This window comes from Engraulis encrasicolus, chromosome 5 (genome assembly GCF_034702125.1).
Source record: "Engraulis encrasicolus isolate BLACKSEA-1 chromosome 5, IST_EnEncr_1.0, whole genome shotgun sequence".
NCBI lineage: Eukaryota > Metazoa > Chordata > Actinopteri > Clupeiformes > Engraulidae > Engraulis > Engraulis encrasicolus.
The window spans coordinates 51,463,738-51,477,881 of record NC_085861.1 but is presented as its reverse complement, the minus strand read 5'-3'; the positions used below and the strand labels follow the sequence as shown (position 1 = coordinate 51,477,881).

Sequence of the window (14,144 nt, the reverse complement as noted above, 5' to 3'; positions counted from 1 at the left end):
AAAAGTGCAAAACCCCATCATCATGTAGGCCTACTCTCTGTGTCCCAAAGTCCATGCACCCTAATGAACAACATGGTCTGTTCTACAAAATGGAGAAAGAAAGGGGCTGTGGTAGCCTAGAAATCTAGACGCCGTACAGCAAAAAGCTGTCGCTAGGGGCGTCTAGATTTCTAGGCTAGGGCTGTGGAGTTTCTTTTAATCTTTTAATCTTTTTGTGATAGTGCAAGTCTGTGCTCAGCTATTGCCTAGCGAAGGCCGTGAATGATATGTTGAATGAACGTGTTATGAACCAGAAGGGGTCTGACACACCAAGGCGGTAAAGCGTCGCGGAACGGCCGCGTTTTTTACCGGCGTCGGTGAAAATACATTGAAACCTATCTGTCCTTACACACCAACCGGCGGTAGTCGGGCGTCAGCGGCGCGGGAGCCGGCTCTGCGCCGCGCTGCATTTGGAAAATAGAACTCTAGCGTATTTTTCACGCCGGCGACCGGCGGTGTCTCATTCAAATGAATGGCAAAGTAGCATGCTAGCTTTAGCTGTGGGGAGGGTTTTGAACAGGACTGGCCGCGCACGCCGACGCTGTCAGTGTGCAAGGCAGAGAAAAGCACGCCGGCCAAAACTAAGCAGAAAGACCGCGTCCGTCCTGCGACCGTTCCGTTCCGCCTTGGTATGTTTTGGCCCTAAGGCTCAGACAAAATAAAAGTTCTCAATTAAAAACCTCATTAACAAAGGCCAAATTTAGGCCCATTTGCTACAACGGGACTGTTTCAAATCGTTTCATATCATGAATAGTTCTGATATGTTCTATCATCTACTAATTCTGTGCATAAACTATTGATGGGCTTTACTGGTTTTGATTAGTAGTGTCACTAACGTGTAGGGGGAGACTGCAGTTGGTTGTCACATTTTTTTTTAAACTTAAATCTAATTTCAGGGAAAACAGTATATGGCTCATTTCACGTGAAATCAGACACTTTGGGACCCGGCCGACACCGATTTCAATCATACTTGCTGTGCCTGTTTAGTAGGTAGCACCCCAGAACTGCATTTGTGTGAATCTGACATCAATATTAAGGGAGAAACAGACTAGCAAAAGTTTACATATGAGGGTAGGACACTATACATTCAGATTATATCAGTCAGTGTAAGTCACAAAAAGATGTCTGAGGTGCTGTTTGAAAGCTCTTTTCTGGCTCTAAAAATTACACACACAACATGGAATACAACAACCTTCAGAATATGAATTATCATAAAATGAAAAAATAAAAATTGAATATCAAAAAAAAATTACATTTTAAAATGTCTAAATATGTCTAAACATAGCCTGCAATGTCATGAACAACACCTGGAATGTTTGGTTCTTTATTCATTTCAGAGATAATGGGACTGAATATGAATATGGTAATACCATAGTAATCGCATGACCGCATCTCTATCGGAATATGTGAAGGATGGAGATGGTCCATGAGGATGCAGGAAGTTCAGTTTCACCTCTGCAGTGCTCGGCATACATTCCTCAACACATGCTAGCCACTAGTTGCCATCATATAGGCTACAGCTACAACATACCCTTTGATGCTTGAACATTTAGAACATTCCTTTACTGAGCTTATTCTTTCAACCCTGCCTTCTCTGAATGCTGAAAAGGGTCTAGATTCCACTGTGTCCATTGACTATGGGCAGAAGCTGTGTAGTTTTTGAGTACCTGGAATAGGGACCGACAAGGGTGCAGGGCCCACCGGGAAGATGACCGTTATGCAAGATGGCCAGTCCAGTCCTGTCCCTGACAAGACTCTATTACTATTTCATTACAACTCATTTCAGCCTTTATGTCCCATTATCTCTGAAATGAATAACGAACCAAACACCCCATTTTCAGGTGTTGTTTATGACTTTACAGGCTATGTTTAGACAAGAAACCGGCCACTTTAAATATACGTTTTTTTATATTCAATTTTTAATTTTTCAATGTATCATAATTCATATTCTGAAGGTTGTTGTATTCCATGCTGTGTGTGTAATTTTTAGAGCCAGAAAAGAGCTTTCAAACAACACCTCAGACATATTTTTGTGACTTACACTGACTGATATAATCAAGGCTGAATGTATAGTGTCCTACCCTACCCCTTGCTACTAAACAGGCACAGCAAGTATGATTGAAATCGGTGTCGGTCGGGTCCCAAAGTGTCTGATTTCACGTGAAATGACCCATATTGCAAGTATATTGCTTCATGTGTCAGGTACATTTATATAGTCTTTAGAATCCATTCTCTTCAAAAGATATGGGTTCTCAAAGGCACCTTGCGCAAATGTGACCCCGTTGCGTGGTTGGTTGTCACACCGTATGGGGTTGGTTGTCACAATGTTATTTTTATGGGGGGAAATTGGAAAATGTAATATTAAATAAAAATGATACAACATTTCTAATTTCAATGAAATGTGAATCTAAACTTACCTCATGCATACAGAGTCATCACAAATGGTCCATTTTCCACGTTTTACACTATATAGAACTGTAGCCTCTTAGTGCAGATGTGGTTGCCAGTGGGCCTATTCCCTATTTGCTGAAAATACTCAACTACATCATAACAACATTGCTATGACAGTATCAAGAGCCTTAGATTAAGACATAGCCATTAGAATTTTGGTGACAGTAAGGTTATAACATAGGCTCTGCGCTAAGGGGTTAAAAATGCAAATGTATTGTAGCCTATTTCATACAACTGAATGTAAAACACCTCATGCTATGCCATCACCACATACAGTGAAAAGTATTGTGACAACCAACCCAGGTAGCAGTATGACAAACAACCCCAACTAACATGTTTAACTCTTTCGGAGTCTAGCTCCCACATGGATTGCCCTAGCTAAGAAAAAATGAAACAAAGTGGTAGCTTACTTTTTATACTTTCAAATGGCCACACTGATTTTGATGTCAGCCCATAGTGCAATGAGTGAGAATAAAAACATTGAACTTCTAAAAAGATGTTCATTTTCATGTGAAAAACACACTATGTTGTCTCACCTCAAGGGTAGGCAATTATGTTTCTACCTCCAATATCAACGTAGATGTCCTGTGACACAAACATTTCTGTGTCAACGGTTTTGATCAGCAACCTTCAGAGGCTGAGATATGAAAAGTGTGACAACCATAACTTGTGACAACTAACCCTGTTCTCCCCATATCCAAAAATCCATAGGATTTTTAACTTTTCTCACCAAAATCAGAGTGCCTCACATCCATTCAGACAACCTCTTTCAATAAGCCTTCTGTTTGGGCCTTCACATTTTGTGGGTAGTCACAAGCTAAACACTGCTATCATTTTTTTAAAATGCCAAATCATCTAGATCTAGAGCACAGTACTAAACTTGTCATTTAACACTTGAATTAATCAGGGGTCCTTCTGTGTAATATTTTAATGTGTAATATATTTTTATGGCACATGGTCTTACTGCACAAATGAACAAAGTGTCTTCTCAAAGGTGCGTTGTACATTGGCAATTTAGAAGTTGACTTGACAGACACTATTCCAGTTAGAAATAATGTCCATACAAAGTATGTGTCGTTTCTTTTCATTAATCTTAAACAAGAAAATGCAGTTATGCCAAACTAGTTAATCATCTGTTTTATTGTTTGGCCTCTTTTGGACATGTTATATAGTTGGCTCAAAGGTTTTGTTTCGCGATCCCACATTGACATTTTCACCATTATACTCTCAATAAATTAGGTATTCAAAAACATGGTCTTCAAAAACATAATTTATCCAAGTAAGTTGTGAGATTTTTGTCAAGTTTGACCCCTTTGTCCATTTTAATCACAAATTATTTAGGCATGCCAAGCATAAAGAAGGTGGTCCGGAAGATGAGCAGTTTCTAATGGAGGAAGGCATTAAGGAGATGATGGGAGGACACACAGTTGGTCAACGTTTTTGTGGTCCCAGGATGGGGAATTATCATAGGCCAATTAAAAGGTATGTTGTGTTCCCTTTTCTGTGATGTTTTTGACAGCCATTGCTTATGTACAACCAAATATCACAGTCAGAGTGGTACATTGAGGTTAGGGTGTGTCATGGAGGTGGACCAGGGTATCAAACACAAGGCCTGGAGGACGGATACAGCCCATGAGATGATTTAATTCAGCCCCAGACCTGTAGATGAAAAATAATGTAAAAAAGTAGGCAACATTTTTTTGCCCTTTGCTGAATAACAAAAATTCTCAGTTCAATCACTAGGGCCAAAACAAGTCAACATAGACAGTAGAGATTAGGAAATAAACAAAACAGCACATTGGACAGTTCACAGAGAAAACAGACAGTACAGAGGAGTGCACCTCAAGATGATTGACTAGCAGTACAATTCCAATATGAAGCAGAAATTTGCAATATTTCATGATAGCGTTAGTGGTCCGGTCTACTTTAAATCAATTTAATAATAATAATAATAAGGCATTTTATTTAAAGGCGCCTTTCAAAACACTCAAGGACACTGTACAGAGAGAAACAAAAATAAAACAAGACAAATAAACATAATTTTAAAAAAAAATAGCTGTATGTGGCCCCTGAATCAAAATTAATTTGACACCCCTGGTCTAAATCATTCCTCAACCTAACCTAATTACCTCTCCGACTCCTGCACACATCATCCTGATACAGTCCATATGATAATTACAAATTGACCAGCTTCCGACAGCGCAAATAGAAAAATCACAATGTAATATCCATAGAAAAGTGTGGGTCCCAAGATGATTCCAGTTGAGAACCACTGCACTAGTCTATAGATTTACTAGTAGTTGGACTCGAAATTGTCTTTCACTCGGACACTGGTCTTGCCAAATATGGCTTTTTTACTCGCCCAAGTCTGTCTTAATTTTGTTAGACCCCCCAAACACATTTTAGAACCCATGGTGCACCATCACAAATGCCAGCCAGATGGCACAATGGGTGTGGTGCAAACTGAAGAGTCCATGAGACATTGTAGGGTTCGATTAGTGGTTCCCAACCTTTTTTGGCCTGGGACCCCATTTTGACATCCCAAATTTCTGTGGAACCCATCACCCTGTACACAACAAAAACGACTGATGAAACATATAGATATATATTAATGTCCAAGATTGTATAGGCCTATCAAACCAATCTACAATTGTAATCACATTAGCATACATAGTTATGTTTTATTGAAACTTAAAATTAAATCTTATTTGGCTTTTTTTTTTCAGGCGACCCCATTTGAATTTCAGGCGACCCACTATGGGGGACCTGACCCCAGTGTTGAAAAACACTGGTATCTATGCTACAGGCCCGGATTAAGGTGGGTCTGGGCCCCGGGGCAAGGAGATTGCAAGGCCCCCATCCCCCCCGCTCCGAGCCCATATTGTATTTGGGCATCTTTGTTCTTTTGGAATGAATGATTTGAATTGAACAAGTTCATCTGCCAGGCTCATGGTTAGATCAGTGGGATATGCTCTAGCAAGTGCTTCGGCCCTTGAAGTGAGCTCACTGATTGACATATCAGGCATGAAAAGAACATGAAAAAGATTGGTCAAGTGTGTGTATGCAGTTAACCGATGGTCAAGACAGGACACAAGCTTGTCAATTAGAAAATTGAACGTTTCAATTCGAAACTTTTCTTTTCCACCTAATTTAACATCTGGCTCTGCACTTTCATCAGCCATATGTTAGATAGAAGTTTCGATAAATGGATTTAAGAATATTAGATTCAATTTTCACTTAACTGTGGGACATATGGAAGCGTAATCTACAAAGTAAAGTGGTACAAAACCTGGTGTTCCGAAGTTGAGTGTCTACTTGTCTATTACTCTCACCGAAGACAACTAATAGGTATCATGACAAGTGAATCATTATCGAAATCACTTCCCACAGAAGTTCTACCAGCTCTCTACTGGGGCCAGCGTTAGGCCCAGGATACGTTGTGGTCACGAAGCAGGTGTTGTCAATTGAGAAACTTTGCCGTTAGATTTAGTGACTTGTGGGGGTTACACCTCTCCATTACGAAACCCCGCTACTCCGAAACCGGGGGTGCATATCCCTACCCCCTTACCCTAACCCTAACCCTGTTCGGAGTGGCGGGGTTTTGGAAAGGAAAAACGTCCGCACTTGTGGGCGTCCCTAGCAACAAAAAAACATTTAGCAACTTTTGCAACCTTTTGGTGAATCTGACTGCTCGTCTTTAAAGTGACAAAAATCATTGTTCTCAACATAACTGTAGCTTTGCGCCGCTGTCAGAAGCATTTCTAACGGTGAATCAGTGCTGCGGATTAGCTCTGATCTGTAAAAATCCGCTAGTACTGTCTTCTTCTACTACAGACATAACCGTCCCCACACGTTTTCTAGAGATTGGCATTGCGTGCATGGTGCTGTGACATCATACGTTATGTCATGATGTCACCTGGTGTCTTTAAGCGACTTTTCAGAGAGCCAATTGCGACTTTCTGTGATTTTTAGCAGGACTGAGTTCACTGGAAAATCCATATTGGTTTTTCTCTTACAATGGCTGCCATTCCTCATGGCCCAGGGATCCTCTGGTTGTCGTCCCCCATGCCCCAGGGGCCCTCTGGCCATACATCATGGCTCAGGGGCCCTCTGGTTGCCATATTCTGTGGCCCAGGGGCCCTCTGGTTTTTGTACTGCATGGCCCAGGGACCATCTGGTTGCCATATCCTGTAGCCCAGGGGCCCTTTGATTGCTGTCCCCCTAGGCGCTCTAGTCGCCGTACCGCATAGCCCAGGGGCCCTTTGATTGCCGTTTCCTGTGGCCCAGGGGCCCTATGGTTGCCATATCCCGTGGCTCAGGGGCCCTTTGATAGCCGTCCCCCGTGGCCCAGGGGCCCTCTGATTGCCGTCCCCCGTGGCCCAGGGGCCCTCTGGTTGCCATATCCCGTGGTTCAGGGGCCCTCTGGTTGCCATATCCCGTGGCTCAGGGGCCCTTTGATAGCCATCCCCCATGTCCCAGGGGCCCTCTGATTGCCGTCCTCCATGGCCTAGGGGCCCTCTGGTTGCTGTACGACATGGACCAGGGGCCCTCTGGTTCCTATGTCCTGTGGCCGAGGGCCCTCTGACTGCTGTCACTCCCCCCAGCCCATTTCAGTTAACCCTTATAGACTAAAGAAGTACAACTAAAGAAGATCCTAGAATAGAGGGCTCTATCGCAATCAGCATCGACATCGGTATCTGGATTGTTGTTGGGCCCCCCCTGGATCCATGGGCCCCAGGGCGCCAGCCCCACTCGCCCGGTTGGTAATACGGCCCTGTACAGGCCTACTATGCTCAAGGGCACTCATGGATGAGCATTCAACTTGATCGGGATGGGATTCAAACCTGCAACTAAAGACCAACCATTAGATGACTACAGCTGTCCCCTCAACCAACTAGCCTACCTAAAATATAGCTATCAATATGACATATCAGGATACCAGGCAGCTTGATCAGTGAAATGTCTACGGTCCTGTAGGCTACATCAGACAGTCTCCTACACTAGGCCTACAAATCACGGGTGCATCCCAATATGTGACCTTGCCTCCTCCACTTGCCTCCTCCACTTGCTTCTCGTCATGATGACATCACTGACAACAGCATTATATTTCAATATCTTGCCAAAGCTCAATTGTAAAGTCTTTTTCTCATTTGCAATTGGGATGGTGAAAGAAAAACAGTCCCTCAAAAGTTGTTGTGGCGAGGCTGACAGCTGGGAAACTTTATTGTTTTCTCCACGGAGGAGGGGCCAGGAGGCGGGACGAGGAGACAAGCACAAGTGGAGGAGGCAAGGTCACATATTGGGATGCACCCTAGGCCTACACATCACATCTGCTCATTAAGGGCGTTCATGACAGCGTCTTTCCTGCGAGGTTGAAAATTTGCTAGGCAGCGAGCATGCTCAGTGTGTCCGCGTGAAGCATCCTGGTTAGAATTTGCCGTTCACGATGCAGTTGAAGGGAGTGACCTCTGCGTGGCAGTCGTGTCACATGGCGTTGAACCATCGCGGGAACAAAAGTTTTGTCAAGCTGCCACGCAGTAGCTGAAACCAACTGCGCTGGGCAGAAGACCTCCTCCATGATGTGAGGAATCTGCCGTGATTGGTGTTCATAGCTCATGTGATTCATGTGTGTGTAGTTGAACGTGCTTCATTTTCTACATGCTGAAATGCATTTCATGCTCAAATGCAGCATACTCAGAGTGGTATCATCCATATGTATGGTCGCACAACCCACTTACAACAGAAAAAAAAAGAAACAAACCACCCTGTCGTCAGATGCTCCATCTTCGCCACGTTAGGAGTGTATGTCGTAGGTTACAAAACCAGTATTATTCCGCGGGCCGCCTACTCGACGGTTAGAGTAGTGGTTGCGCGCCTGACTTCCATTCAAGAGGTCCCCGGTTCGAAACTGCACCGAAACACGGGGAGGCTTTAGTTGCTGATGGTTGATGTGGAAACAGACCAGGTGCGAGAGACTTATGTTGTCTTTTATGTATGAAAGTGCACGAAACAGAGTGGCCTTTGTGGTTGGCGCGCCATGGTAAAGCTACATATTGAACACCTGGGTTCAATCCTCGCAGCATGGGTTGGCGCTGTTAAGTAATTTTAAAACGGTCCTATCTGAATGACGACTTTGGTCCCAAAACACAAAATGAATAGCCTAAAGTGAGCACTAATTAACTGAATTATAACATGGAAGTGAAGCCAAATCATCACAAATTTAACTAAGAGTTGTACCATGACTCACCGAGTAACCTGTGTCTCTACCTCAAGACCATCCGATTTCTATCCGAGAGGCAGAGAGTCTCGGATTTCACAAGCATGTGCCGACATTGGTAAGCACGTCATGGAATTAGTGCCATGATGATTTAATTCCACGAGAGGGCGCCCTGGTACACCCGCTGTCAAAAAAGGTAGATCCACCCACAGACCTGTAGATCCACCTTCTTTGCCGCTGTTGAAATCAGGTCGTCCTGATGTGTCCAGCTTGATTGCGACGCAGTTATCCCCTCCTTTTTATGACCAAGCAAATCACGTTTTGATCAAATCTTTTGCTGCGTGGTTGCAAACGAGCCTATTAACTTGGAGGCGACTATCTCGCGTGGTTTGCTCACGAGATCTGCCATCGCTGTGGGTGACGAGAGACATTTCTCATGCAGACTTGCCATATTTTGAACTAGATGAATTTCTGCGCAACCACTTGAATAAATAATGAAATAATTCCACACTAGACGATGATGGAATGAATGAATTCCGAAATAGTTCCCGAATTTGCGGCGGTTATACAATGTCATGAATCTGACTCAATGCGCTTCTTCCGAGTGGTGCGTGAAGCCGAAAACCCCAGGCTATCGGGTTTGTAGCTCTGCATCTCGCTACATTACATGCTGAAATTGTGATTCTTATTCCACTCTACCGGTAAGTGCACTGTCGATATCTGCTGACAACAGTTGTTTTATGTATGCCAAAAGGGACATTGTTTACAAAAATCACGTTATCTGCTGCCGCGGCATGCCCGCTGCTGCTGCTTAGCCTACTGGCAGTACTCAAAATAGACCCGCAGTGTCTTCAGCCGCTACAATGTTTAGTTGCCCATTTTAGTAGGCTACCCGAAAACACTACGTTTATTCCCTTTTTAATTTTTAACTGAAACGTATTACACAATAAGATTGGATGTGCTACGGAACAGCCTGTGTTGACTATTTACGATAATCGGGAAGGTTAACAGTGTTCTCCTCATCGCATATCCGACGACAGCACACAACCTTGTCATTTTGACCTCTTGGTGCCACAGTTCTAATGAAAGGGCAGCACACGATGGTGCAATTTTTTCATGGATGTGGAACAACCATAGGCAAAACCTTGTGCTATTCTCAGACGCAGGCCACGGATAGAGCAGTAGGATTGAGTAAGGCAGAGATAAGGGATGCTAAATGGCTCTCGTGTGGGTTTGTCATTGTTTCAGTAGCTGGCTGGGCAAATGCAGTGCTCGCTACAGCATTTTGTTGGGTCTCCGTTTGGTCTTGTATTTCCACAGTGAGTGTCTTTCAGAAATGCCCCCATTCTGAGTGGGAAACAAAGGGTGACATTGTGCACGCTATGACCACCCTCCTGCTGGAGAAAGCCATCATCTGTCCCTCCCCAGAACCTGCTCACCAAGAGACAACACAGTGCTGGAGGAGCTTGATGCTCTTTGGCCATTCACTGCAGCCAGGTTCAGTTATGTGGGCCACTTTTGGTCTCGGACCACATATGCACAGTTTTGACAAAACTGGTCCTGGTGCCTCAATCACAATGGTTTCTGCATCAATGGCCTATAAAGGAGGACGAAGTTCTGAACCGGCCTATCAGGCTCAGGCCCAGGGGCTGAAGAGCCGAGGGGGCCAGGCCTCTGCACTACAAAAAACACTTAATTATTATTCTGTAATCACGTTCTCACATTGTGTTAAAATTGCACTTTTAACTGCCATATTTTGAAATGTTCTCAGGGGAGAGACCCCCTAAACCCCAACAACGAAGGCTCTCTAACACCTTGGGTAAACACCCAAACCTTTTGGAACCTCACAAATTCATGGAGGCCCTTTCTTGTTGTTTGGCCCAGGGCTCCATGAAATCATGATCCGTCCCTGTTCATAAAGGCAAATACTGTAAAGATGGAGGAAGTAGCTTTAAAAAAAAAAAAAATCTTACGTTTGCCTATAAGGAGTTAAATATCTCCATAACATTTGCTCTTAGTTTTTTTTCATCACTGCAGAGATAGTTTGAATTGTGAAGTCAAGCTGAATTGATTATGGGTTGGAACTGAAAGAAGGGCTTAATCGTCTTCCTTCATGTCGCACTCATTTCAATGCTCTCAAGGCAGGTATACGTTCCATCCAGGGGCAAAATCATCTCTACAGGCCCCTCAAAAAGTTTTGGAACAGTAAGCCAAATTCTCTTTTTTGTCCACCGAAAACATTTGGGTTTCAGACGAAAAGATGACACTGTTTTCTGCCTGTAACCAAAACTTGGGAATATCGTAGTATTCACAGTTGCCAATCATATTCCCAATTTCCAATCTTGTTGCAAAACAGGTCCATGCCATTGACCATAGTGCATTTGGCTAAAATGGAAAAATGTGCTTCTGAGTTACTTGAAAAGTTCAACCTTCCTCCAATCAAAGATCCCAAACTGTGCCATTCTTATTTTAAGAAGAAAAACAGACTGTAGGCTACACTTTTTCTGGTACTGTCCATACACATAAGTAAGGGTTTGCCATGCCCAATACATTTTTTTTTGTGGGCCCATGTGTTCTTTTCAATTGTACTGTGAAATAAGGTATTATGTATTTTGCAACTTCTTGAAACACATTCCGTAATAATGCTGTTGTTGTCTTGTCAGGTGAAGAGAGCGCGTGGGCAGAGAGAGGTGATGCTGCCGTGATGCGTGCCCTTGGCTGTAGGATGAACGTGGCGGCCATCTTGAACGGTCTGCTAGTGTCCATTGTGGCAGCGCTGCTGTGGAAGTATGTGCACCTCAGCGAGCACGCGGTCCAGCTGGAGGAGGAGCTGCAGCTCACGCGCCAGTCGCAGGAGGTGTCTCAGGTACACATGATCGACTACCACGCCGCCCTGCTGGCCTTGCAGGAGCATGGCACCCGCATGGTGTGCTCGGGCAAGATGCACACGGACCGCATCTGCCGCTTCGATTACCTCTGCTACTGCACGGAGGCCGAGGAGTTTGTCTTCTTCCATGGCAACTCGTCGGTTATGCTCCCCAACTTGGGTCCTCGGCGCTTCCAGCCAGCCTTGCTCGACCTCTCCTCTGTCGAGGACCACAATACACAGTATTTTAACTTCCTGGAGCTGCCCGCGGCTGCCCTGAAGTTCATGGCCAAGCCCGTCTTCGTGCCGGACGTCACGCTCATCATGAATCGCTTCAACCCCGACAACCTCATGCACATCTTCCACGACGACCTCTTGCCAATCTTCTACACCATGCAGCAGTTCTCCGACTTGGATGACGAAGCCCGCCTGGTTTTCATGGAAGGCTGGGCCGAGGGCGTCCACTTCGACTTGTATCGGTTGCTAAGCAGCAAGCAGCCACTCCTCAAAGAACAACTGAGGAACTTTGGCAAGCTGATGTGCTTTACCAAATCATATGTCGGTTTGTCAAAAATGACGACCTGGTACCAGTATGGATTTGTACAGCCACAAGGGCCTAAAGCAAACATCTTGGTCTCTGGCAATGAGATCCGGCAGTTCGCTAAAACAATGATGGAAAGGATGAACATCACAAGAGGAGACAACACTGGCGACGATTACATTGTGGTGTTCAGCCGGTCCATCAACAGGCTGATCATAAACGAAGCCGAGTTGATTTTGGCTCTGGCTCAAGAGTTCCAGATGCGCACTGTCACTGTGTCTCTGGACGACCAGTCGTTCGCCAACGTGGTGCAAGTCATCAGTGGGGCGGCCATGCTAGTTAGCATGCACGGAGCGCAGCTCGTCACCTCCTTGTTCTTGCCCCGAGGAGCGGCGGTGGTGGAGCTCTTCCCTTATGCGGTCAACCCTGACCACTACACTCCCTACAAGACTCTCGCCTCCTTGCCTGGCATGGATCTTCAGTACACGGCTTGGAGGAACACCATCCCAGAGAACTCGGTGGCCTATCCCGAGCGGCCGTGGGATCAAGGCGGCATCGCTCATTTGGACAAGGAGGAGCGGGAGCGCATTCTCGCCAGCAGGGAAGTCGCCAGGCATCTGTGTTGTCGCAACCCAGAGTGGCTTTTCCGAATTTATCAGGACACCGTCGTTGACATACCGTCTCTAATGGCGTCCCTCAGGAGGACTTTACAAATCAAGCCAAATGCAAAAAGGGCCAAAGTCGCAAGCACCGTCCATCCCGGCAGAGTGCGAGAGCCAAGGTGCCAGACATCAGTCCAGGCCACCAACGAGGCCAAGCTGACGGTGTCCTGGCAAATTCCTTGGAATCTCAAGTACCTGAAGGTGCGCGAAGTGAAGTACGAGGTGTGGATTCAAGAGCAGGGGGAGAACACGTACATGCCTTACATTCTTCCCCACCAGAACTACACTTTCTCAGAAAACATCAAACCCTTTACGACCTACTTGGTGTGGGTGCGTTGCATCTTCAACAAGTCCCTATTGGGGCCTTTTGCGGATGTTTTGTTATGTAAAACCTGATTGGCTCCTACACTGTTGTCCCTGTACAATTTTAATAAGTTTAAAGACAATCATAAACCAAGTGAATAGTCAGTGTTTGAGGTCCTTGATTTCATATGCAAGAGGAGAATTGTACAGATCAGATGGTTCTAAAGCATACCAAGATTTAAAAGGAAGACAGCACAACCAAACCCTGGGCAACAAGCGAGGGTGCAGACGAACTCCTTTTCCATCCCAAAACTTAACTCAAAGGAGATGTTATTGTAAGAAAACCACTTCTGCCAATGAGGTTTTGGTTTTCAGTGCAGTTTGTGATTGATGATGCAGGAACAGATTCACCAATTTAATTGAAATGGTTGCAGTCTCCTAGGAAAGTATTTTGTTATACTGCAGTAAGTGATTTCCTTGTTTACTTAGTTGTGACCCTTTTGATTGAACTGCTTGTTTTTTTTTTTTGGGGGGGGGGGGGGGGGTGTTAATGCCTTCATTAAGTGACGGGATATTAATGGGAGAGAAATGGTGGAAGGATCAGGAAATTACCTCAGATCTGAACCCACTTCCCCCAATGTGTGGTATATGGCAACATGGCACCCTGAGAGGGTTTTACACCAAGCTTTGTGTAGGCTGTGTGCGCACAGGGAGATTTACATCTTATCCTGTGTTATTTGAATACTTTTATCCCTAAGTGAACAAATAGGCAAGTTTGTACACTCATTATGAACTTGTTTGAAAAACTAAAACATTACTGTATGTGAATGGCATTTTGCTTTTTGTCAATGATTTGGTTGAATATTTCATGTTACATGTCCTTATTGTAGATGTTTTAGAGATGGATGTTATTTTGGACATATAGTGCCACACAAAATATGAGTGTAAAATTTGTTCAGCCATAGTGCTGACTTTTGTCAGTGTTTTAACTTTTTTTACTTTTTGATATGGAAAGTGTATTAGGTTTGAGGTTTTTTTTTAATACCATGGTGGTTTAAGACTGAG

The 14,144-nt window shown here is 44.5% G+C and overlaps 1 protein-coding gene across 2 annotated transcripts; it reads left to right on the top strand.

Annotated features, from left to right (window-relative positions):
- The first annotated feature begins 3,890 nt into the window (after positions 1 to 3,890).
- Positions 3,891 to 13,598, top strand: pomgnt2 (protein O-linked mannose N-acetylglucosaminyltransferase 2 (beta 1,4-)). Of its 2 annotated transcripts, none has more exons than XM_063198326.1 (2): positions 3,891 to 3,972; positions 11,371 to 13,598. In XM_063198326.1, the coding sequence occupies exon 2, from the start codon at positions 11,412 to 11,414 to the stop codon at positions 13,170 to 13,172; it is 1,761 nt and encodes a 586-aa protein (XP_063054396.1). In that variant the 5' UTR covers positions 3,891 to 3,972; positions 11,371 to 11,411; the 3' UTR covers positions 13,173 to 13,598. The 2 variants fall into 2 exon arrangements, with proteins under 2 accessions (XP_063054396.1, XP_063054395.1); XM_063198325.1 differs by lacking the exon at positions 3,891 to 3,972 and adding an exon at positions 9,124 to 9,408.
- Positions 13,599 to 14,144: the final 546 nt, after the last annotated feature.

What these genes read in the sequence shown, in the direction of transcription:
- pomgnt2 (XM_063198326.1), top strand. Translation starts at nt 11,412, where the DNA reads ATGCGTGCCCTTGGCTGTAGGATGAACGTGGCGGCCATCTTGAACGGT.